Source organism: Haliotis rubra, unplaced genomic scaffold (assembly GCF_003918875.1).
Source record: "Haliotis rubra isolate DU_JTF1 unplaced genomic scaffold, ASM391887v1 Scf37, whole genome shotgun sequence".
NCBI classification, from domain to species: Eukaryota; Metazoa; Mollusca; class Gastropoda; order Lepetellida; family Haliotidae; genus Haliotis; species Haliotis rubra.
The window spans coordinates 1,520,550-1,547,630 of NW_025767046.1; the positions used below are offsets into that span (position 1 = coordinate 1,520,550).

General features: G+C 39.0%; 1 protein-coding gene across 1 annotated transcript in view; it reads right to left on the reverse strand.

Annotated features, from left to right (window-relative positions):
• LOC124285875 (tetratricopeptide repeat protein 39B-like) overlaps positions 1-27,081 on the reverse strand; it is an 86,103-nt gene that overhangs the window by 23,067 nt on the left and 35,955 nt on the right. The window contains exons 3-5 of the mRNA XM_046722155.1: positions 17,307-17,414; positions 16,550-16,625; positions 13,002-13,134 (exon numbers count right to left, since the gene is read on the reverse strand). Of these exons, the coding sequence (XP_046578111.1) occupies positions 13,002-13,134; positions 16,550-16,625; positions 17,307-17,414 (317 nt within the window). The remainder of the gene's footprint in view (positions 1-13,001; positions 13,135-16,549; positions 16,626-17,306; positions 17,415-27,081) is intronic.

Sequence of the window (27,081 nt, forward strand, 5' to 3'; positions counted from 1 at the left end):
AAAAGTAAAAAGTTTCAAGGAACTTTGAGCAGTTTAGTGTTGGGCATTATGCATGTTGTTATCATTGATCATACAGAGTGTTGACAATCACATCATTCCAACCTCACATCTCATTACAATCGGGGAAATAGAGATATTGGTTTAACACTGCTTTGAACAACATGTCACTTCTATCATAGCAAATGACATTTGTTTGTGTTCAGTTCTATCACAACAGCTGACTCGTGAAGATCCGGGTTAGAATTAGTCTTCGGTAACCAATACTTGTCATAAGAGGTGACTAACGGGATCAGGTGGTCAGGCTCACTGACTTGGTTGACACATGTCATCATATCCCAATTGTGTAGATCGATGCTCATGCAGTTGATCACTGGATTGTCTGGTCCAGACTCGATTTGTTACAGACCGCCGCCATATAGGTGGAATATTGCTGAGTGTGTCATTAAACAACAACATCCAACCAACTACCAATCTATCACAGCACGTCACCTCAATGTTTGAGATTTGATATTTCCCACTTTGGTGAAACACATAATCCACATCACCCCTTAACAAATAGAAATTAACATGTCAACTTTTACAATGGTTTGAGATTTTCCTTTATGCTTTTATAGCATTGTGTGCCCATGGTAATGCATGACACTTTTATCTGGACTGTTAGATTAAATATTTCCCCAATTAAGAACACCTATTTTAGAACAAGTAAAATAATCTTAATGCAGACCAATCAATGTTTTCAACTTGTATCTCTTTACAGCAGGTAGTAACATTCCTTTACCATGGGTAATAAGATTACCTTACCATGGTAGTAACATTTCTTTACCATGGGTAATAACATTACCTTACCATGGTAGTAACATTTCTTTACCATGGGTAATAACATTACCTTACCATGGTAGTAACATTCCTTTACCATGGGTAATAACATTACCTTACCATGGTAGTAACATTCCTTTATAAGATTAGTTATACCATTTCTATTTACAGAGAGATCAGATGAGTACAGTCAGCTCTCGTTAATCCGACACTTGTGGTTGCAGAGAAATTATCTTGTGTTTCTAATTAACAAGTATGATGTTCACCGACGTGGGTGTCAAGCAGCCAGTAAGGCATGCACTAATCACATTTCATGTGTGATGTTTGTTTACGGTCGGATTATCCGACCGGCTGTGTTGATTGTCGGATAAACGAATGTTTTTACAATGTATTTACAATAAGCAGTTGCTAGATTAGTATGTCGGAGTCGGAATGCGAGAATGGCGGATTAACGAGAGTCATTAACACAGTTTTAAATGGTACCCTAATTTTTTTGTCGGATTAACGTGATTGTCGGATTAATGAGTGTCGGATTAACGAGAGCTGACTGTAATAACATTTCTTTACAGTGTATTAGTGATTATTACAGTCGTAATATTAAATGGTTAATAACATTCCTATTCAAAGGCTAATAACATCGCTTTACAATAGGAACTAACTAATACCGGCTAGTTTAGAAACATGAAAATGTCTTAAAACTAATCAGGTCATCATCAGATCAAACAAAACATAACTTCTGTCACCAGTTTCACAAATGGTTCCTACTTTCATGATGGAAACCAGATAACCTGCAAGGGAAGAGAGAACTTTGACCAAGAAACTAGCCAATAGTTCCCTTCTCATGGCAAGCTTCCCTTAATACCTTTGTAATTCAATATATACAAGGATAATATCATTACTAACCTTCTCCCTGTGACATCACAAGTAGGATATAGGATTACATACATATAAGTGGTAGACCAATATCTACACTGGAAGGTCACTCGTGACATCATATCTGAACATGCCAAGTTCCTTGGCGCTGCAGCATAATCTCATGAGGACGTTGGTACCATCAGCAAAAGAATGTTCCATTGTTGTCATATATCCAAACATACCAAATGGGATTATTAGGCCTCAACTCGGTGAAATATTTCTATCAGCACTGATCAATATAAAATCATTGATGATCAATAAAGTTAATTTTAAAATTTAAGTGTTTTTTTATGCATAAAAGAATATCCAGAAAAGGGCAAGAGGATGTCATTTAGGCTGAGTCTGTTTTCTGTTACATGTATTTTTCCTTGAAGTAACAAATTTCACTTTCCAAATTAAAACTGAAATAACATGCTGCCATACAATGGTGTTTCACTGATGCAGACTAAAATTGCTCTTAGGGCCAGACCAATTTCATTTCTTGTTTTACAGATTTTTGTCCTCAAAAACCTAAAGGCAGGAAGGAAAAGAAAAAAAAGGAAAAATTCACAAGTCAAAATAATTTTCCTTTTAAATACTATAAGCATTTTATTTTGGCAATTTATGAAGTTTATATGGAGCAAAAAAAATACAATCAAAATTTTGTTTGTTTGTAAGTTTACATTTTTGGCCAATAAAACCATGAGGATTTTATTTTTTGAGCGGGGAAAATTTATTTATATTTTTTTCTTATTCTTGAAAAAATACGACTGGCGGATCCGTAAAACAAGAAATACAATTGCTCTTAGTGTAAGTTTAAAAAAATAGTTAATAGCATTACTTCAAATATCATAGCTAATACTACATGTCCCATGTGTTGTAGTTCTTAAAGTTCTTGAAAGAAGTTGGACAAACATGAATACATGACACATGTTATAACATATATATCCTCTATCAATATATATTAAAGCTGTGCACTCATCATTCACCTGATAAAGGAGCAAGAATTAGCTCTGACACACTGTATAAAGATTAAAAATAAGTTATCCATTAAGAGTGTCATGTACCCATGTGCTATTTATCTTTTCAATGCTGTAAGTGAAGAAACATGTTTGTTTGTTCAAATTTGGTTGGTTGGTTTTGTGTTTAATGCCACACTCAGCAATATTCCAGCTATATGGTGGCAGTCTGTAAATAATCGCATCCGGACCAGAAAATCCAGTGATCAACAACATGGGCATCAATCTACGCAATTGGGAACCGATGACATGTGTCAACCAAGTCAGCGAGTATGACCACCCAATCCCATTAGTTTCCTCTTAAAACAAGCATGGGTTGCTGAAGACCAATTTTAACCCTGATCTTCACAGGACTCACCTTTTAACGACCAGCATCGGTTGCAAGGAACCAGGTCTATCCCAGATTCCCAATGGGTGAGCAGAGAAATGTCTTCAATGAATGTCAATCAATGACTGGTGTTCAATTCTACAGGCTTTTGTATTCATCTAGACTTGCTACATCCAACTTGACAAAATGAGTCAAAAAACGTTTTTATATCAACTTCTTTATTTGTTAAACACAATGTTTTGGAGTTGACTCTTACTGCTTCTTACATTCACCTAAAGAAGAAAGAAGGAGTAAGAATTCACTCCAAAACATGGTGTTTACCAAATAATCCAATATTGATATCTAAAACATCTTTGACTCATGTTCATCTCTTCTAAATGCCCTTCATAGAACTAAAAATATATAATGATCTTTACTCCTTGAGTACTGGTGACATGGGGAGTAATTTCTGGTAAAAAATACGAGTTACGAAGACGTTTACGATACATTATCCAGCCTCATGTAAGAATGTCGAGTTTTGATTGGTTCACGTGACTCTGATAAAATACCATGTACACCCGTCACGATCCGCGAGCAGGGAGTACAAAAGTCATATTATCCCGACACGCCTCGGTGACCACGCGAAGTGAGAAAAGCGTGCATCGCCAAGCCTTTAGTAACGTGCGCTGCATTGAGGTCAGTCGATCAGCTGTTGTCTCACATAAATAAAAACAAGCCGATTCGATGCGTATTGTTTTCTTTTGATTTAGTAAAAACATTCGGCTAGATACTTGCGTTATAACATCGTGTCGAGGGAAATACAGGGTTTTATCAGTCCCTCGTAAGGTTGTATTCAGCCTTAGTCGGGACTGATAAAACCCTGTATTTCCCTCGACACGATGTGATAACTTATATTAAGATACACATGAAGCTGACACAGCACTGGGAAATACATGGGTCTCTCTCCGTCACAAAGGAAGTCTCAGAAATCAATCCTGGGTTATTCCCTTGATTACTACCATATAAATTCTCTTCACCAGTAAGCTTTCAGTCCCTAAAATCAACAGTAAACAATAAACTCCCCATTTGCTTTTAGGACACTAACCTATCAACATCATTTTGCAGTAACCTTAAGCACAATGATGACCTAGATATTTGAGTCTGGTTGCCTTGCTGCCAACACAAGAAGTTACCCACCCAATCTCTCTCTTACATGGTACTGTCAATATGAAGGCATCCAGACCCGACCTTCTTACAGAACAGATAGTTTACTCCCAGCTCAGCACACTTAGGAGATCTGCTCTTCCAATGAAGAGTAATGATTTCCTGTACAAGATTAATGATTCCAGTGGTTACGATGGTTATAGCATTAATTATATTGATTTATTCTTCAACTACTCAGACAAAAAATGATAGGATTGAAAGTGATGTAGTTTTGGACAAAGAAGGGACACACTCCAGAAGCCAAAAACAAGAATCTGTCTTAAAACGTCAATGCCAATTCTCATCCTAATCATTTTACAAATAATAAGGCTAAATATCAGACAAAATGTTTATTTGTGGTGTTTGTGTTGTTTTGTTACAAATGACAAATTGTTCCAGAGGAGAATGAAATGTTTTTATTACTGATGTTAATTAGGACATTGAGTGAGCAGGCATCTTATTAACTACTTGTCAGAAATTGCTCTGTGTCATAAACTGAAGATATGGATTTGCATAACTAATTACATGTTTTATAAATTTAGTGTTTTAAATTGTACATAATACTGTGATGTTGAAATGTGTATATAAAGAAATTCCTTTTAAATAGAACTTTTTATTAAAAATGGATCAAATAATATCGCTGAAATACAGCTGATGTAACATTAAATTTTAACTCACTCACTCACCTTGTGTATTATTGCATTACTTCCGAAGTCTTACCAACAAATAGTGTCAGCCATAGCTAGTTATTGAGATCTGAAACCTCTGACCAATTTTATTTGAAGAACACTGAAGAATATCTAATAAGTTCACTGAATATTACACAGATGTTGATTTCAGATATTACATTTTATCCTTCAGGAAAATATGTTTATCACAGCCCATGCTAACAGTGGCATTTAGCTAAAGACGTTATGTCTAAAGATGAAGACTTTGTCAAGTAATGCATTTTTTCAATACAAGAACTTTGTGCTCATCATACATAACATAATGACATGTACTGAGACTGTTCTTGTCCAAAACATCATAGAGAAGATTCCAGCCAGCCAGCAGCCCCAGCTTCCTGTCTGTTTCAATTTAGAAATCCTTAAAACCCGTATCTACCGTCGAGACTCTCTGTAGTTCCACGATGAATTCTCAATTAATGATTAATCTTTGGCAAATAATTATATTTTTTATTGGTGTAATGGTGTAGGTCTTGCTTGCTACTAGATTCAATATTTACATCTGCCATTTTGCATTGTGAATTTCATGAAACAAATGTATCAAAATTTGATAAAACGCCCACCATAATTAGCTGGTTATCAAAGTTCATGCAATACAATACCTGTCAGCACCATATTACTTAGTATTGAATTTTCTCACGGAAATATCAAATAAAACCAATGGATACTCAAGTATTAATGAGTTGTCTTGATTGTAGTACATTTGTTCAGACTGACTGAAATATAAATTCCATGCCACCTCTGTATCACCTTGACATCTAAGAATATCAGCGAGATTATTATTCTGCTGAGATGATTAGTACACTGTTCATGTGTCTGTATTCAGCATACATATAATGACTGATACAATATACACATTTTAAATGACAAAATTCTGCTAAAATGCACATGCATATCTTGGTGAGAGTCCATAAAAATTATCTGTAACTGTTCAGAAACCATATACTTTTTGGTCAAATATGTCTCAATTACAGTGCATGCAAGTTGTATAATCCCCAGGGTATAATTTGTGAGTCAACTGAAGGTAAATAATTATTTCATCTGCTTGAATTGTCAGCTAGTAGCATCCTAAAGGACCCTACATCCTCAAAGTGCACAAATCTCTGAAGGTTCCTCCAATTACTATAAGGATGAGCTATAGCCACTGGCAATCAACATCATATCAGCTACACATCAGTCCATACAGGCCGTTGGCTTGGTACCCTGTGTTGTCTGTCTCAGACTACCTGAACACCATTATTTTCCATTCAGTCCAGCACTGTCTGTGACGCAAACGCTATAAATGAAGCAAGTCAAGATATATCCAGGTTAAGAAATTCCCTTCTTACCTCGGCTCCTTTCCAGTTTAATTGGACTTATTTGTTTCTTTCAGAATTATATCAATATAATTAAATATTAGTCTAACCCCAATGGTGGAATGATTATATTGACAGGGGTGTAAGTTAAAGAAAAACAATCAGTAACAATAAGGAGAAAAAGATTCCATCATATTCATTGGTTGATTAAGACTGGTTATAGGGGCGATGGGGTAGTCTAATGGTTAAAGCGTCCACTCATGTTGAAGACCCGGGTTCAATTCCTCAAATGGGTACAATGTGTGAAGCCCATTTCTGATGTTCCCCACTGTGATATTGCTGGAATATTGCTAAAAGTGGCGTAAAATCATAAATCACTCACTCACTAGACTGGTTATACCAGTAATAAGATTGCTTGCAAACACCAACAATATCAAGTGATGGTGGTGTAATGGTGTAACATGGGAAACTATTTATCATCATCACAGAGATCTAAGAAGTTGGGATAGCTAAAACAGACATTTTCATATAAACTTTCACGCAAATCATCATACATAGGGCAATACAACAGAACATGTCTTTCATCCTCAACACTCTCACTGCACTGAAAACATACCCTCTCATTCACATTCACATTTGTATATCTGCCGGTTTCCATATGCAGAGGAGGTGTCTGTGCCAACGACATATCTATATCACAGTTAGAAATTCTGTCAACGCTAAATAATGACACAGCTTTTAAGTATCGAACTGAGAAAGTGACTCGGTAAGAAGAACGTGTGGTGAAATAGACAAAATGAAATTATATAAACAGTTAAATCGGTAATCTACTGTCATAACATATAAAAAGCTCGCGCCTGTGAAATATCAACAAAACTTTAGAAAAATAGCTCACACCAAAGCCTTCACCGAGTATTCACCGGATAACCCGCTTACAAGCTGCGCGAACCTATTTCACTGTGCAGGTGCTATGAGCGCAGCCCAGCTGTTGAAACCACTTTTCCCCCAAGCGCATGGGGAAAGTTAGTGAATCGTTTGAACTCCAATTTCGCACATTTTTTTCATCGCGTTATTTTTCAACTTTATAAGTTGAATTTGCATTTTTGATGATTTGTTTCAGTAAGTCCATACCGAAAGGTATCAGAATCTGCACAGTTGTGTTTTAGGTTGCATGTGACCTTTAATCACGACTGTGCCATGTGAGACCGATAAATGAAATCAGCAGACAAAGCGAGATTCTGTAACCTAGGAAAACAATACTGACACGACAAGATTATATGCCACACCCATAAACAGAGGAACACAGCTGTCACTACAATGGGACTGTTCACGAGGCATCAACGTCCAGGGATAAATGTCATGCAATTACAAGTTGATGCGAAGCTGATCTGTTCATGTGGGATTATTATGGCAATAATGGGATTTATCTATCATTCTAAAATAAATGTCCTTATTGGATCGATTTAAGGAAATGAAATCTACATGCTCCCAGTGCAGCCTTAGGTTATCTTTGTTGCCTCAGACAAAAGCAGGTTGCAGCTGCTGCACAATACAGAAATTAATATAATGATAGTGTTTTGTATTGATGATTTAGAAGATCATTGTAATCACATTATTCTGGGTCTGAAAAGATTTTATTTTACAGCAACAGTTATTCAATCACTGGGTGGTGGGGTAGCCTAGTGGTTAAAGCGTTGGCTCGTCACGCCGAAGACCCGGGTTCGATTCCCCACATGGGTACAATGTGTGAAGCCCATTTCTGGTGTCCCCCGCCGTGATGTTGCTGGAATATTGCTAAAAGTGGCGTAAAACCAATCTCAGTCAGTATTCAATCACCGTCCATGTGGCCATCAGTCACTGCTGTAAAACAGTTCCTCATCATTCTATGTTCAAGCTGAAGTTGGTGTTCTTTGATCAACAAAATATTTACATGTGTTCGGAGTAAGTTGGTATAAATATCAGGTCGCATTTTGCAGCTTCAGGTTGCACCAGTGTAAGTTCTGAATGCTTAAATCGGTCCCTGCCTCAGTAGAAAAACGAGATATATATCATTATTTGTTTGAAATGGAGATTTTGTAACACATTCCTTTTTTGAAAATGTAAAACTGAAAGTATTTAACCTTTTCCTGTCAAATTATTCTATTATCAGCACAATAAAAAAATATATGCTTCTATAATGTCATACACTGAAACTAAACCCACATGAATTCTGATTCTTCTTATTCAATTTTCAGAATTCTTATTGACAGGCTCGGAGCGTATGTTTGAGGCTGAACATCTGCCTCTGATCAGGTTTCAATAAATCCATGTGTAATAATTACTGATATTTGAGCATTGGATGTTGATAAAATGATGATATTACCATGAAAACATTCTTTTCAAAATAATTGCAAAAGTATGCATGATTTAACCGATTTGTCAGAAAAATTAAATGGGAAACTGGTCAAATGGCTAATTGGTTCTTTGTATTGCAGCAGTTCAGAACATCGTGCCAGCAACAAATATTTCAATAAAAGCGCATTTGGTGCAATCTGTGCTTCACCATCAAATTTCAAACAATTGACTCAGTACTAGAGTGTAGTTCAACACTATCTTTAATAGCTTGTAAGAGGGACTAACGTGATCGGGTGCTCAGGCTCGATGACTTGTTTGACACATGTCATCATATCCCAATTGTGTAGGTCGATGATCATGCTGTTGATCACTGGATTGTCTGGTCCAGACTTCGATTATTTACACACCACCACCATATAGCTGGAATATTGCTCAGTGCGGCGTTAAACAACAAACCAGACAACCAACGAATTCAGCAATCTGAATTCCTCATTTAATAGTGAGAGAGTGAGTTTTTTTACTGCAATGCTAATCTGATCAGTGGTCACCATTTCACTTACACCATGGGGTGTCAAATAGATGTGGAAGTCCACAGTGATGCAGGGGGTCTTCGATATTTATCACTTTGGAGGAGTGAGTGAGTTTGGTTTTATGCTGCTTTTAGCAATATTGCAGCAATATCATGTTGGGGGACACCAGAAATGGGCTTCACACATTGTACCCATGTGGGGAAACGAACCCGGTTTTCGGCATGACAAGCGAATGCCTTAACCAATAGGCTACCCCACCGGCCCCACTTTGGCGGAGACCGCCTCCGTGGTGTAGTGGTTAGAGCGTCCGCCCGGAGAGCGGAAGGTCGCGGGTTCGATCCCTGACCGCGTCATACCAAAAGACGTTAAAATATGGTACTTGTTGGTCCCTGTCTGGCGTTCGGCATTAATGGGTACAACAAGGACTGGTCGGCTCGGAGTCAGTATAATGTGTCTGAGTGGGGTATTCATGCTTCACTGCGGCATGGTATCTCAGTGGGCTAGCACTATTAAACCAGCTTCAGTTTGAGCTAGTACAAGCAGCCACACATACACATACACACGCATGCACGTCCTCATATGACCGAAATATTCTCAAGCACGACGTTAAAACCCAATTTCACCTCACCTTCACTTTTGCGGACAAAATGAACATAGTAAGGGGGTCAAAAAGGACAAATCTGTGGATTCAAATCTTGACCACAAACACAAAACAAACCTTACCAGAACAAAACGGTTGACATGCCCCCCCCCCCTAAAATCCTCATCAACAACAACCCCCACACACACTAATTTGAGAATTTATCTGATTGTTCAATAGTACCATTGTTTTTCTACAACTGTTGCAGGTGTACAGGAGTACAGGAGAGTAAATGTTCACAGATGAGAGTCGGTACTGCATCTCTGACAAGCATATAGGACTCATCCTGTACAGCAAGAACAGACACCATCTGTCATATATAGTCCAAAGGTCATTTCTGGGTAGCAGTAAACTAACTAGATTTGAAGAGAAAAATGGTCCATTTAGATTTACACTGGTTCCAGACTAATTGACTAATGGCCATGTCTTACCCCACACAATGAATCATAGTGAATTAGATCATGGTTCAACCCGTGTCCCGATATAGTAGTACCAATTTGATTGAATGAGCTATCATTCAGTATTTCAGTTTAATGTCAAAGAGGCGTTTCCACCAATAGAATAAGGATCCTAATCAGGGTGACAACACCTACCCAACATGAGAACACAAGCTCTAGTTTTAGTCTGGTGAGATCACAGGCTGCAGTCACAGTATCACCTTGGCCATGTTTCTTTTTGTTTTGTTTTTTGTTAACGCTGCAGCAATATTCCAGCGATATGGCACTGGTCTGTAAATAGTCTGGACCAGACAATCCAGTGATCAACATCATGATCATTGATCTACACAATTAGGATATGCTGGCACGTGGGATACGATGACATGTGTCAACCAAGTCAGTGAGCCTGACCACTCGGTCCCGTTAGTCGCCTCTTATGACAATCATTGGTTGCTGAAGACCGATTCTAACTCGGATCTTCACGGGTATCTTTGGTCACAGAATGTCAGTCTTCAGAGGTTGTCATCCCTTCTTGTATCAACCTTTGACTCATTCGCCTTAAATGCCATTTTAGCTGCTGCTAATAATCACACATTGAATTTATGTAGAACAATGTTGAAATGAATCATGCTGATTTGTCCATTGCCCTGATGTTAAAAATAAGATTTAGGGTATCCCCAAAACAAATGATATAGATGTAGTTGGAAGCCTGAATGACTCACCACGCACCACCACTGAAAGTGTTTTATCATACAAATGACTTTACTATCATTTGTAGTGGTCTAGGTTTTACTGCAATACAGTACTGTATCGTGATACAAGATTCTTGATACAATATATCTGTATTGCTATACATATGTTACAGCTCTAATTATTTGCCTGCCATCTTATTGAAAGTTACTTAAATCAGTAAATATTAGATAAATGGTACACTGAACCCTGAATCAATTCCCCACCAATTCATCATAACCCCTGAATTTTGTTGATTAAACAATGATGATCAACTGTCCAAAAACTACACTGATCTAAATGCTCAACTGCTCAGTATAATAGGTGGTGCATGGTAGGAAGTGCCAATAATGTAACCGATTGTCATCCATAAAAACCTTGAAGGCTCTGAACTGGTGCATAAGCTGAAATCAGTGATGAAAACTCACAAAAATATTTTCAGATGTGAACCAAAAGCAGGGAGATAACTCTGCTCCCAGGTATCAAGTCTGTAAACCATCACCATCAATAACTGATGTTCAATCAGAATACATCAGTCAAAACTGTGTGAAGGAAATGATTATATCCTTGAGAGAGCACGATGGCTCCTGGCAACCAACAGTCACTATCTTATGATACAGTTATTGATTTTGGCTGTAAGTATTGAACCTGAGTAGAAGTGGCTGTGGTGAGACCTAAGCTTTGATGCTTCTTCTGCCAGTTATACCGAAGGGCTGTTGTCAGTTATTTGCTATTGTCACTCTACAGGGGCAGGCATTTCCTCATTACAGTATACAGATCCCTCAGCACGGTCCAGACCAGTCTCCTAGTACATAATACACAACTGCTTGGTGTATCAAATTTAAATATCTGATTGGCGTCTGCTGATTGTCTTCAGAATGACTTCCTGGCGTCTGTACATTATCTGTTGTTGTCTCTCTAGCACAATCAGCAATATATCACAGTACCGGTAATCAAATCTTTGCCAGGCACACCAATGTTTGACTGCAAAATCAACAATTTCAAGCGATTTGGGCACTCAGTACCAGCAAAGTCATCCAGGTCGATCATTGTCGCCATTTAAACCTCCTTAACATCAGCTTTTCCTGCAAGAATCAAGTACTGAAGATCTTATCCGTATAAGTATCGCTGTGGACAGTTACAGTCTGCAACCAGTCCATTTTAGGCAATAAACTGTCATTTTATTACTTGAGCTTTCACGACTTTGTTCACATTAACAAACCATAAAATAATGTCCTTCAATATCACCACACAATGATGGTGCATGATGAGTCAGTAGCTTGGCGTGTAGAAGTGATACACATAAAGGTGGGAAAGTTTTATGGATGTCAACTGCAGTATTATAAGGAACACAACATTTCAGCGTATATTCTTACTCCTTGTGCTGCCATATAGCTGGAATATGCTGAGTGTGGCGTAAAACTAAACTCACTCACTCTTGATTAGGTGTGATACCCGTACACATAATAGTGGATGAAAGAGTAAAAATACACTCTGAAACAGTTTCCCTTTAGGATCATCACTCCCAGATGCCACTTAGAAGGTGTGATACACATAACGGGGGAATGAATGAGGAAGAATACACAGCAAAACAACACATTCAACAGAAGCTGACATTCGTAACTCTATGTTTTCTGTATCATGTGCCAATGTTTTACCCACAGGTCGACGTCTCCATGCCAGACACACCTGTTAGTGATTGCAGCGTTTGCTCATCACGCCGAAGTGAGCGAGGGAGTTCAGTTTTACGCCACTTTTAGCAAAATTCCATCACGGCGGGACACCAGAAATGGGCTTCACACATTGTACCCATGTGGGGAATCGAATCCGGGTCTTCGGTGTGACGAGCGAACGCCATAACCACTTGGCCACCCCACCGCCCTTGTCACACCAAAGACCCGGGTTCGATTCCCCACATGGGTACAATGTGTGAAGCCCATTTCTGGTGTCCCCCACAGTGATATTGCTTGAATATTGTTAAAAGTGTAGAACCAAACTCACTCACTCCCAGACACACCTGATGCTGTAGAGGTGATCATGACAATTTTAGTAGAGGAAATGTGTTTCCTTACCTTCTGTAAAGCTGTTGTAGTCTGTTTTGTTAGCTGCCTTTGTGATGGACCCGATCATGGAAGTCCTCTTTCGATGTTTGCTACAAACAATCACTGACCTCTTGATTGCCTGGATAGCTGCCTCAATGTCACCCTGGGTACAAAACGTTACTGTAAAACATTGTCACTGATCTCACACAAAATCAAAATTTCATAAAACATGATGCCGAGTGAATAGAATGTATCAGTCCTATTTGTCCACCTGTGTAGCTGTATTTCCTTTATAAATGCCTGTTACCAGTCCACTAACAGCCATCACAACATCTCCCAACCAATCCATCCTTGTCCATTGCAATGACTTTATAAATACTTATGTTTCAAAGTCTCGAAAAACTTTGACTGTTCACATCTAAATGCATTACTAATCATTCTTATTTTAAAATAACCCAAGTAGTCAATCATTTCTACAAACACAATGTTTGCCTTGATGGGCATTTTAGAAGTTGGGATGATAAAGAATGATGATACTTTTTATGGATATACAACTTCTTTATTGTGAAAGGTGATGTTTTGACATATATTCTAATGGATTGACATCAACATTAGAATCTATGTCGAAATGTCACCTTTCACAATAAAGAAGTTGTATATCCATAAAAAGTATCACCATTCTTCAAACACAATGTTCCCTCAACTAAATCAGCAGCAGATGCACCTATCTTCTCCACTATTACCAGCTCACCAACACAATCATACCATCATCACACTGTTACCAGCTCACCAACACAATCATACAATCATCACACTGTTACCAGCTCACCCACACAATCATACCATCATCACACTGTTACCAGCTCACTCACACAATCATACCATCCATCCATCACACTGTTACCAGCTCACCAACACAATCATACCATCATCACACTGTTAACAGCTCACTCACACAATCATACCATCCATCCATCACACTGTTACCAGTTCACCCACACAATCATACCATCCATCCATCACACTGTTACCATCTCCTCAACACAATCATACCATCATCACACTGTTACCAGCTCACCAACACAATCATACCATCATCACACTGTTACCAGCTCACCAACACAATCATACCATCCATCCATCACACTGTTACCAGTTCACCAACACAATCATACCATCTATCCATCACACTGTTACCAGCTCACCAACACAATCATACCATCATCCAAACAACACAATCATACCATCATCCCACTGTTACCAGTTCACCCACACAATCATACCATCCATCCATCACACTGTTACCAGCTCACCAACACAATCATACCATCTATCCATCACACTGTTACCAGCTCACCCACACAATCATACCATCATTACAATGTTACCAGCTCACCAACACAATCATACCATCATCACACTGTTACCAGCTCACCAACATAATCATACCATCATCACACTGTTACCAGCTCACCAACACAAACATACCATCATCACACTGTTACCAGTTAACCCACACACTCATACCATCCATCCATCACAGTTACCAGCTCACCCACACAATCATACCATCCATCCATCACATACTGTTACCAGCTCACCAACACAATCATACCATCCATCCATCACACTGATACCAGCTCACCCACACAATCATACCATCCATCCATCACACTGTTACCAGTTCACCAACACAATCATACCATCCATCATCACACTGATACCAGCTCACCAACACAATCATACCATCATCACACTGTTACCAGCTCACCCACACAATCATACCATCCATCCATCACACTGATACCAGCTCACCCACACAATCATACCATCCATCCATCACACTGATACCAGCTCACCCACACAATCATACCATCCATCCATCACACTGTTACCAGCTCACCAACACAATCATACCATCATCACACTGTTACCAGTCCACCCACACAATCATACCATCCATCCAATCACACTGATACCAGCTCACCCACACAATCATACCATCCATCCATCACACTGTTACCAGTTCACCAACACAATCATACCATCCATCATCACACTGATACCAGCTCACCAACACAATCATACCATCATCACACTGTTACCAGCTCACCCACACAATCATACCATCCATCCATCACACTGATACCAGCTCACCCACACAATCATACCATCCATCCATCACACTGTTACCAGTTCACCAACACAATCATACCATCCATCATCACACTGATACCAGCTCACCAACACAATCATACCATCATCACACTGTTACCAGCTCACCAACATAATCATACCATCATCACACTGTTACCAGCTCACCAACACAAACATACCATCATCACACTGTTACCAGTTAACCCACACACTCATACCATCCATCCATCACAGTTACCAGCTCACCCACACAATCATACCATCCATCCATCACACTGTTACCAGCTCACCAACACAATCATACCATCCATCCATCACACTGATACCAGCTCACCCACACAATCATACCATCCATCCATCACACTGTTACCAGTTCACCAACACAATCATACCATCCATCATCACACTGATACCAGCTCACCAACACAATCATACCATCATCACACTGTTACCAGCTCACCAACACAATCATACCATCCATCCATCACACTGATACCAGCTCACCCACACAATCATACCATCCATCCATCACACTGTTACCAGCTCACCAACACAATCATACCATCCATCCATCACACTGTTACCAGCTCACCAACACAATCATACCATCATCACACTGTTACCAGTTCACCCACACAATCATACCATCCATCCATCACACTGATACCAGCTCACCCACACAATCATACCATCCATCCATCACACTGTTACCAGTTCACCAACACAATCATACCATCCATCATCACACTGATACCAGCTCACCAACACAATCATACCATCATCACACTGTTACCAGCTCACCCACACAATCATACCATCCATCCATCACACTGTTACCAGCTCACCCACACAATCATACCATCCATCCATCACACTGATACCAGCTCACCCACACAATCATACCATCCATCCATCACACTGTTACCAGCTCACTCACACAATCATACCATCATCCCACTGTTACCAGTTCACCCACACAATCATACCATCCATCCATCACACTGTTACCAGCTCACTCACACAATCATACCATCATCACACTGTTACCAGCTCACCAACACAATCATACCATCCATCCATCACACTGTTACCAGCTCACCAACACAATCATACCATCATCACACTGTTACCAGTTCACCCACACAATCATACCATCCATCCATCACACTGTTATCAGCTCACCAACTCAAAATCATACCATCATCACACTGTTATCAGCTCACCAACACAATCATACCATCATCACCCTGTTATCAGCTCACCCACACAATCATACTTTCCATCACACTGTTATCAGCTCACCCACACAATCATACTTTCCATCACACTGTTATCAGCTCACCAACTCAAAATCATACCCACCCATAATCTAGGCTATTGCCAGCCCACCCAGCTAATCACAGAGATAAGCACACACTTACCATGTCAAATGTCATAACTGCCTGTATGTACATGATAGTGCCATAGCCCAGGGCATGGTACATGCTGGTCTCAGCACTGAAATAACAACAGTTATATAACACATATCTTTCTTATTCCACAGTAACAACAGAATAATATCAATAACACCTATCGCAATTTCTACCAGTGTCTGTGAATATGACAGCAAAACTGCAAAGAATCATTCAAGAAACCTCTATCTGTTACATGCAAAGACATGACTCTTCTACCCTCAAGAGAGCACAGCTAGGGGCTGACATGAAGTATAGAAAGTATCCATAAATAACAACTACTACATGCTGTCAACATTATTAAAGTCATCCAAAATAATTAAAATACTACAACATGAAAGCGATACTTTTATAGTAAGTGACCTTTAAAGTGGCCATGACCTTCATCAATTCATCCCACAAGTCTGGTCCTGAAGTATCAAATTTTAACAGAGGAGCCTCAGTGAATGAGTAAGTTTCTCGCTGCTTTAAACAGCATTTCAGTCATATCAGAGCATGTCACTTACTGCAAGATGAAAGACAGAGTGATTGGGATCAACCCCAAGCACAGGTATAGTGTTTACACATCATGAACATAAGCAAGAGGTATCTGGGATTCAGAACACTGACATGGAATTCTGGCACCTCAAAGGGACAAAACTCTGCACAGTGAATTGTGGCACCAGAAATAGACTGTATATGAGAGAACCTGTATGATCTATTGCATGAACATGCATTATGAACTCACTGAGGTTGCATCCTCTCCTTCGCCTCTGTGAACTTGTTGTTGAGGAAGAGCTTGAGGGCGATCCCGACATCTTCCAGGCAGGCATTCAGGTTCAGATCACTTGCTGGGCTGGAATGCAAGAAACAAACCTGAGAAAACAAAAACATTAACTGCACAAACTTAATTTACCTTATTGCGGGGTCGATTCAAAATCTTAAAGGACTTATCCAGCTGGAGTGTTAAGTACTAAATAGAGGATGAGTAATGATACTTTATTGCGACATATTGGTTAGTGTTAGGAATTGGTTGAAATCTCACAATTGATGATTGCTTCATTACCAACGAGTCAATCATCGAAAAAATATGGTCATTTTTCAGATTTTCCTGTCCAGGTTGTTATTGCAGATATGAATAACATGATGCCACTTGCTATTTCAAAGTGATGACTAATATATCATGAACATAAACTTCCTGGAGTCTTAAAAAAATATTCAGTCATGGCTTTTCAGTTAGTGAAGTGAGTTTTCTAAGAATTAAACACATTTTCAGGCCTTGACAACTTCTAAGATATGTTCAATTGTCAAGTACTGCAAAGACTAAAACAGTAGTTCCAAAATCGTTTATGTTTGATTATGAGAAAATGTTATCAATTGCTTGGTAGTTTGGTCACTGCGACCAATCTTGGATTATTTCAATTAATCGGAACACCACTAATTTGGTACAGCTGAATGAACCGAAGGAAGCAGACAAGAACCATAGCGTTTTCATAGCTTCCTTTTCATTGCAATACAAAACAGCTACCATTGACTAAATGTCTTTGAAGACAGGCAAGTACAAGAATCCTATGAAAAACACACACGCATATAAAGTGAACAGTTCATGAAAGTATTACTTTTAACTGTCCAATTCAGCACAGATGAACCAACAGCATCTGTGTTAATCTGGAGGTACATGCAGTGCAAGCAGAATAAAGGACAAAGTTCAATGTTTGGCATACATTAACAAAATATTATTAAAATATATGAGACTCCAAAGACAAACGTCTGTTGGTGCAGGGTCCAATGTTTGTTTGCTTAGATTTGGAATATCTGTTTAGGCCAGACCAATTTTATTTCTTGTTTTATGGATTTTTGTCCTCAGAAAAGCTAAAGGCAGGAGGGAACAAAAATAAAAATAAAATCACCAGTCAAAGTAATATTCCTTCTAAATACTCGAAGTATTTTACTTTTGGCAATTTATGAAGTGTATATGGGGCAAAAAACAATCTAAAAACCATTTTCTTGTAAGTTTACATTTTTGGCCCACAAAAACATAAGGATTTTACTTTTTGAGAGGGGAAAATTAATTCATATTTTCTTTCTTATTCTTGAAAAAATATGACAGGCGGATCCGTAAAACAAGAAATAGAATAGGTCTGGCCTTAACATAAAAAACTATTCAGGAAAACAGATTTAGCAGTGATATTTCTGCCCCTGTCTTTGGTAAAGACAGCTTGGCATTGTGACTGAGAAAACACAACTGTTGTACCTCTTAATATTTGTATATGCATAATCGCAGTAAAACTTAAGGAGGTGATGAATGATGAATGGTTATGATTGCACTAATGATGGGCAAAACTGAAATTGTAACGCTTGATTAAAAATTGTTTCAAAATGATGGATACCAAATCAGGTCTAATGACAGCACCATCATTCTGTGTAAGGAACTGGGCAATGGCCTGGTAAATGTGTCTGGCTGGGACGGCAGATGTGTTTGTCAGGCTGAACCCTTGGAGAATGAACGAGGGAGAAAAGCCATGAATGCCAAGGATCCTTGGGTTCACTTGATTTTGAAATAGGGTCATGTCATATAAGTCTGTACTTTACTGGTCCAAAATAATATTTGTAGATTTACCTAGCTATCAATACAAAATTCACTGGGCACCAGGACCACTGCACACTTATCATTTAGTGGTCCTGATGAATATTTACTTGCCAGGGACCGCAGGAGCAGCATAAATTTCGCACACTGAAGTAGTGGTCCCCTTGATGTCATTATAACCAGAGTTTACAGTCTCTGTATCATTCAGGCTAACATCTACGCAGAAATTCATTCACAAATGATATTTCCCATTAAAATGATTGACAAAATGGAATATTTCATACATTTTTTATCTCACGTAGTAATACTCCCTGTATCCATGACTACAAAATGGTGGTGACTCACTGGTGACTGACCATCCTGAGTAGCATTTGAGTAAGTAGAAAATAGGATCTGCAAGTACAATCAGTGTCAATTACTGTCGACCAGTAAAGCTCCAGATACATTATCAGTACACTACATGTGCCAGTACAGATATTTGCATGGCAATATAGTGCAATGGAATTCCTCGGCCAATACCCAATCCTAGTGAACAGTGATGAAGTGCAGATATTCCTAGACTGGTAACTTTCAGACAGGACTACAGAAACCCAACAGTCCCTATACATCTGGATCACAACAAACTGGGTTAATCTTGGGACTTCATTTTCGAACCAATTCTCTCAATTACATGAGTTCATTCTTTTACACGTAACATGCTAAAAAAGGTAAAAAACTATCTTAACCTATAATTTGATACCTGTTCAAATGGCAGGACCACTCATACCTGCACAAATCTAATCATAAAACACTATCATCCCCTATCGATCGAACAGAAAGCAATTACTTATATAGATTAAACCCCACTACAGCTACTCTGCTAGTCCAACGAAAAACACTGGTGCCCAATTTCCTATTTGAAAGACGTCGCTTCTACCACCAAGTGAAGACATTAGCTCCAGGCACCGACAGACTACCTCCAGGATGAGACACAATCTCCTGGCTAATGACCAGCCAATCACTGTGATTACGTGCTATAAAGAAGGACTTGCTGACAGCACTCTTATTTGCAACCTCAATTACAGAGCAAGATTATCACTCTGTGTAATGATCAATCGTCTATTTGAAATTAGCTGATGGACTTATTCCCTTAGAAGGCATTATCCTACAGATTACCACATTAAATGGAATAAGAGCACTAACCACTCATCAACCTGGATTAGGGAGAACTTATAAAGTAATGCTGAAGCTAGTGAGTCAGCAGGGAGTGAGGGGAACATGGAGCATTATCTTACCTCACACATAAATGTCGCTTTCTGATTGGCTGAGCACTCTTCTATTATTTTCTATGTACCCCGCTGTCAATGGCAACTCATTTGGTACTTCGTGGTAGTAATTCTGTATCACGAATAACATCGAATCCCGTATGATGTACGGAAATTACCGTTGTTTTGCAAATGCAAATCGATGGAAGGGAGATAACTCTAAATCTGTTTTTCTTGTCAGCAAAATCTAGTGATGGCTACAAAAAGATTTGTACCCGTGCTTCAAACAATTCAAAATTAACATTAAGGTGTTCGGTAAGATAAATATGTTGTTCACTGTTCCCTTGGGGCCCATGGGTTGATGTACCTTCGATGTTTGTTTATGTTCCCTGAGCCCGAATGGGTACATCAACCCATGCCCGCCTCGTGACCAGTGAACAATGTGTTCTTGCAGATACTACAGATAAGTATTGCCTGAGATTTAACAATATGATACAGATTATGATACAGAATGATGACACCATAGGTGCTGATACAGCACAACATCTAGTCTGTCTCACATTATTTTTCCCAATGCTTAGCCCTCCCTGCAATACTAAAGCCCCAAATGAAGCAAGTCTAGATTTCCTCAGGTTCTCTTGTCTCACTGGGGCTCCTTTTCAATCTAAATGGGCTTGTTTGTTACTATTAAACTTACATATATTCAGGGACTAAACATTAGTCTATACAACATCATGTATTGTTCATATGTTGTCATGCTACCATTGTAAAGGGGCGGTGGGGTAGCCTAGTGGTCAAAGCGTTCGCTCATCAGGCTGAAGGCCCGGGTTCAATTCCCCACATGGGTACAATGTGTGAAGCCCATTTCTGGTGTCCCCCGCCGAGATATTGCTTGAATAATGCTAAAAGCCGTGTGAAACCAATCTCACTCACTCACTCATGCTACTAAATTAAGACATGAATGTTTGACACAATTTGTACAGAACCATCATTCTGTTGAGGACAGAATCTTACCACTAAGACTTTCACAACTCCCACACTTTAACTTGAACTTACAACAGACCCTGATTCATCACCATAACTAAGCCATGTTTGACCCAGATTCTAATGACACAACACTAAACAGTCAAACTTGTCAAACTCCAACTTTGCCTCCAACTTACCACCACACCTTCATGATCCACCTTTTTTACAGGTGGCAGTATGCTATTTCCCCCATTACAACACTATTTATGACAATTATCACCAATTCAGTTGATAATTGATATTTCAAGTATTACCTATACCTAAGTAGAGATGACATGATGTATTGTAACCTTGCACCTACCCATCTTAAGTATAGTGGGTTACATATGCTAGTAGCAGGCTGTAGTGAGTGAGTGAGTGAGTTTAGTTTTACGCCAAACTCAGCAATATTCCAGCTATATGGCGGCGGTCTGTAAATAATCGAGTCTGGACCAGGCAATCCTGTGATCAACAGCATGAGCATCGATCTGCGCAATTGGGAACTGATGACATGCGTCAACAATTTCAACGAGCCTGACCACCCGATCCCGTTAGTCGCCTCTTACAACAAGCATGGGTTACTGAAGATCAATTCTAACCCGGAGCTGAGTGAGTGAGTTTAGTTTTACACCACTTTTAGCAATATTCCAGCAATATCAGAAATAGGCTTCACATATTGTACCCATGTGGGGAATCGACCCGGGACTTCAGTGTGACAAGCAAACGCTTTAACCATTAGGCTACCCCACTGCCCTGCAGGGTGTAAGGGATACTACCAGGATAACCAGCTGAAAGGCCTCAGGTACTGAATAATGCGGACCAAAGTTACAGTAATCTGCAACTGCCAGTTGTCTTGTGGTCTGAGTTGGCCACGATTAAGACCCCATCGCAGGGGGTCGTCTTATGTACGAAACTTATCATTTTGATGCTGATTTGAAAGGTCAAGTTAGGGGGTCCACTTATATATGAGATCGGCTTACTTACAGTAATATACGGTACACAAGATTGTTCTGTAGGGCTGTAACAATTCACTTATCAATTCATTATCAATTCAACATTTGCAATCACTTGAATATTCATGAATTTGTTTAAAAATGTTTTCAGTTGAATTTGCGTAATATTTATCAAAGCGAGATACGCTAAAAGTAATATATCAAAGCCAAGCAAGATAGTAGTCAACATTCCTATGTGTTTAATTTGATCTTAATGTTGTCACTGGTTACTGTCATGATAAAATAACACTCATTGTTTAAATGAATATAATGAATAATGCATCAACAGCTAACTTGTTATTGTATTCATTACCCAATATTCATCACAATCATCAATGGAGCAGGAAATAATATGTATCGTATATTCCTGTAGATAAGCCGAATTTTGAAGACCAAAAAAAAGCAGGCTGTGGAAGGGCAACAGCTTATCTACGAGTAACACTTTCGTCAAACTTTTTCTTGGTGACCAGTAAGAAAATGACATCATATTGTTTCGCATAAACAAACAAGTATAAAGTTAAAAAAACCCATCTATGCCAATAACCCGATTAGTCTTAAAGAGAGAATTCTACAGTCAGTCACCTTATATCCCGTAAACAAAATATCTGCTTAGCATCTACAGATCAGCATATCTGACCATTTCCTTATAATTACCTACAAGTATGGCCTACTGGGACCTATTCCGCCCAGATATCCCACTAGGGAGTAAGCCAGGAAGACATGATGCTAATTTAACATTCAGCAGTGCTTCAGCCTGGAAACATGTAAGACAGTATAACACTATGGCCTACATGTGAGTGGGTGAATGTTGTGCGCAGTCAGCCAGAGGTTGAAATTTTTTTCAAAACTCCACTGGACACAAGTCCAGTAAACTTTCAAAATCCACTTGACCAAATATTAATTTCACTTGATCACAATTAACAATTTGGTTTCTTTGCAAATAATCCTTATCAATTGGTACAAATTGCATTTCTATTTCATCATCAAAATACATATATATCAAAACATTTCAGTAGTTTGGCTCTACTGTACCATGGTAAAGTTTAATGTGGAAATTTACTTGACCGACTGGAGAATTCCACTCAACCCGGGCATCGGGCAATGGTATTTTTCAACCCCTGGTCAGCAGTAGTCCAGCTATATCATCACAGACTGTGAATGATTAGGTGTTTTTGTTTGCTGTTCAATGTCCTTTCAGTATTTTTAAGCCTATCATGTTCGCCATATTATGCACCATGTCTGCTCCTATAACTGCCCCCTGACAAACTTCTTGATCAATTTAGATCTGATGACAATACTTTAAAATGTCATAGTCTCTTCGATGTTTGCACATGCTGAAGTAAATTCATTCATGACTGCTCAATATCTGAAAACATTTGTCAATTTCCTGTGTGCCCTCTGTCTGGTCATTTCATTTATTTATGGTAGGGCACACCCTACAACATAACAATAGCGAATCATATTCTTTCTATTGTACATGTTTTAGTTAAATAGATAAGAAATGAAGATGTTAGGCAGTAGGGTTTAGACCCCCAACACTTGTTAGCTCCAGCCCTCAGCCCAGAGGTTTGTGTCCCTGTGTAAGAGTGCTAAGACATTGCTTTTCTGTTCCTGTAAATAAAATTGTAATTTAATTCTTGTGGCTTTTGCTGAACTAATTCCCCACACCAACCAGCACACCATTTAGGAGTTTCATCTTGGAAACCACTGGTACCACACCACAGTACAAGTACAGTATGGGGATAAAACAGGAACCGATTGTCTTCAAATCAAAATACTGTGTCAGAGTGGGGTATCACGTTAAAACTGCAGCATGGCACTTCAGTGGAATGCCAACTAGCATGCAGTGTTCACGAATAGTGTCAGACCTTCGGACAAATCCAGCATATTTGCCAATGGTCCGATGGAAGCCTACAACACGCTAGCCCCAGTGTCTGACTGTATATTTCACAATGACTTTCACTGAAGTTGGTATATGTGACATGTCACACATGCTTGCTGTTTATAAATTTTACATTTGTTAATAATTTCAGTGTAAATTATAAGAAATGTTAAATCTGAAACATGTGTTTAATTTGTATTCTATGTGTCCTGTGAATTTTTAGTGGGTCAGACATACATCTAAAACTTACAGGACCCATTGTTCTGTTACTCTGAAACACCATTCGTGAACACTGGCATGTGCATGAACATCGCTGTATAGCAACAACACACTCAACAGTAAACCCCTTTGATCTCACCTCACATCCATCCTTCACTAAGACCAGCTACACAATGCATGTATCATACCATGCATCAAGCATGTCATCACCCTCGTAAACAGCACTCAAATGGATCAAAAACATGTTCAGTACTTTTTTTGGAGGAATATTATATATCTCCAGTTCTAACAGTCATGGTAATGTATGTAACAAATATTTTCAATCATTAACCAGCTGTGACAAAAATACATATTTATAAGCCATTCATAAATGGCCATCATATAAGACTGTCAAACAATATACTATAACACAAAGGTGTGGTGAGGAGAAATTGGGTTTAACGATGTGCTTGAGAATATTTCACTCATATGACGACGTGCATGCGCGTGTACGTGTATGTGCGGCTGCTTGTACTAGCCCAGACTGAAGCTGGTTTTATAGTGCAAGCCCACTGAGATTACATGCCGCAGAGAAGCATGAATACCCCACTCAGACACATTATACTGACTCCGAGCCGACCAGTCCTTGTTGTACTTATTAATGCCAAACGCCAGGCAGGGACCAACAAGTACCATATTTTAAATTCTTTTGGTATGACTCGGTCGGGGATTGAACCCGCGACATTCTGCTCTCCGGGCGGACGCTCTAACCACTACACCATGGAGGCGGTCCTATAACACAAAGAGTGAGTGAGTATAGTTTTGCCCCACTTGTAGCAATATTCCAGCAATATCATGGCAGGGGGACACTAGAAATGGTCTTCACACATTGTACCCATATGGGGAATCGAACCCAGGTCTTCAGTGTAATGAGCGAACACTTTAACCACTGGGCTACCCCAACGCCCCCAAAATGAGATCAACTTCATACATAGATATCTCCAAAGGATGCCTGAAATATTCTGGGATATGGGCTTCACACATTGTACCCATGTGGGGGAAATCGATATATAACAAAGATTGAGTGACTGACTGAGTTTGGTTTTACGCCGCTTTTAGCAATATTCCAGCAACATCACAGCAGGGGACACCAGAAATGGGCTTCACACAATGTACCCATGTGGGGATTCGAACCCGGGTCTTCGGCGTGACGAGCCAACGCTTTAACCACTAGGCTACCCCACCGCCCCTATAACACAAAGAAGCTTCATATCTGGATACATAGTAGTCATGTACAAAAACATATCACTGAACATCACCATATTCAACATAGGAAGTCAAGTTTCTATATCAAATTACATTGGAAGTATCGACTAGTCCCATGGAAATACCATGTAAACGAAATACACACTAAATACCGGAAGTTCAGTTCTGACTTTGGTTGCAGATGTGCATGAGACTCAGATTATGAATTACGTGTGTCTATCTGAAACTTGAATATGTGCTATAATTGTCTATCCTGTCCCGAATGTAGTCTGTCATACAGATCCTGAAGCTAATATATACAAGAAAGCCCACGCAAGTCTAGAAAATGTGGCAAGTATAGATTTCCAAAGCTTCAGTGAAGAAAGTCTCAGGGCTCCTTTACATTATATTATAATTTTTTTACTACAAATTTTTTATGTAAAATATGTTAATTTCAGACACTAGTTGTTAGTCTGTCCGGGATGATGACACACATGCCACCAAATCCCCAGTTTTGTCAGCTCTGTTACTTGTGACAGCCTGCAGTACTCAGGGGACCGATTCTCACCAAAATCCCCATATGGGGACCCACAAACACAGACAATGAAAATGCTCAGGATTAAAGTGGTTAGTTACCACAAAGGTGACAAAGGTGAAAATGAATAAAACAGCAATAACAGCAATACTAGTACAAGGACAGTGACAAGTATAAAACTGATACCCGGGTACCCAAGGTAATATTACCCACCCTAACCTGTATCAGTGATCCAAATAAGTTGGTAATTCCCTTGAAATGGTAGATCATGGCATCTGACAGTCAACAACATGATATTTTCATCTGTTTAATGTGTTATAAAAACAAAAGCCTGAATTGAGTTTTATCATCGACTTATGCATCATTATCACAGAACAGTTGCCATGGTAGTCTGTTGAACGGAGCCTCATAAACATCCAATAAAAATACCACACCATAATCTCAAGTTGTTGCACTGGAAAAGCAAAAGATAAAACCCCAACAAATACAACATCAAAGGCATCACTTCAACACTTGCCTGACATATATACAGAGTTTCCAGAGATATGACAAGAGGTATATACGTTCTGTTCTTACTCTACACTCTAATTTAAGCTTTAAAAACCCCAGACAAGGGCTGTAACTCTGAAAACTGCCTTAGGAATTAATATTTTACAAACTTCATAACATATTCATCACTTAATGACATATTCCAATGTTATCTTGATTGGTTTCTGAGAAATATGCGCCGTGTTCAAAAGAGTAAATAGTGGCCAGAACTCTGTCAAAGATAAATTTTGTATGATGATTTTCAACCTTGATCACATATTTATCCCCAACTGATGTATACAAATGT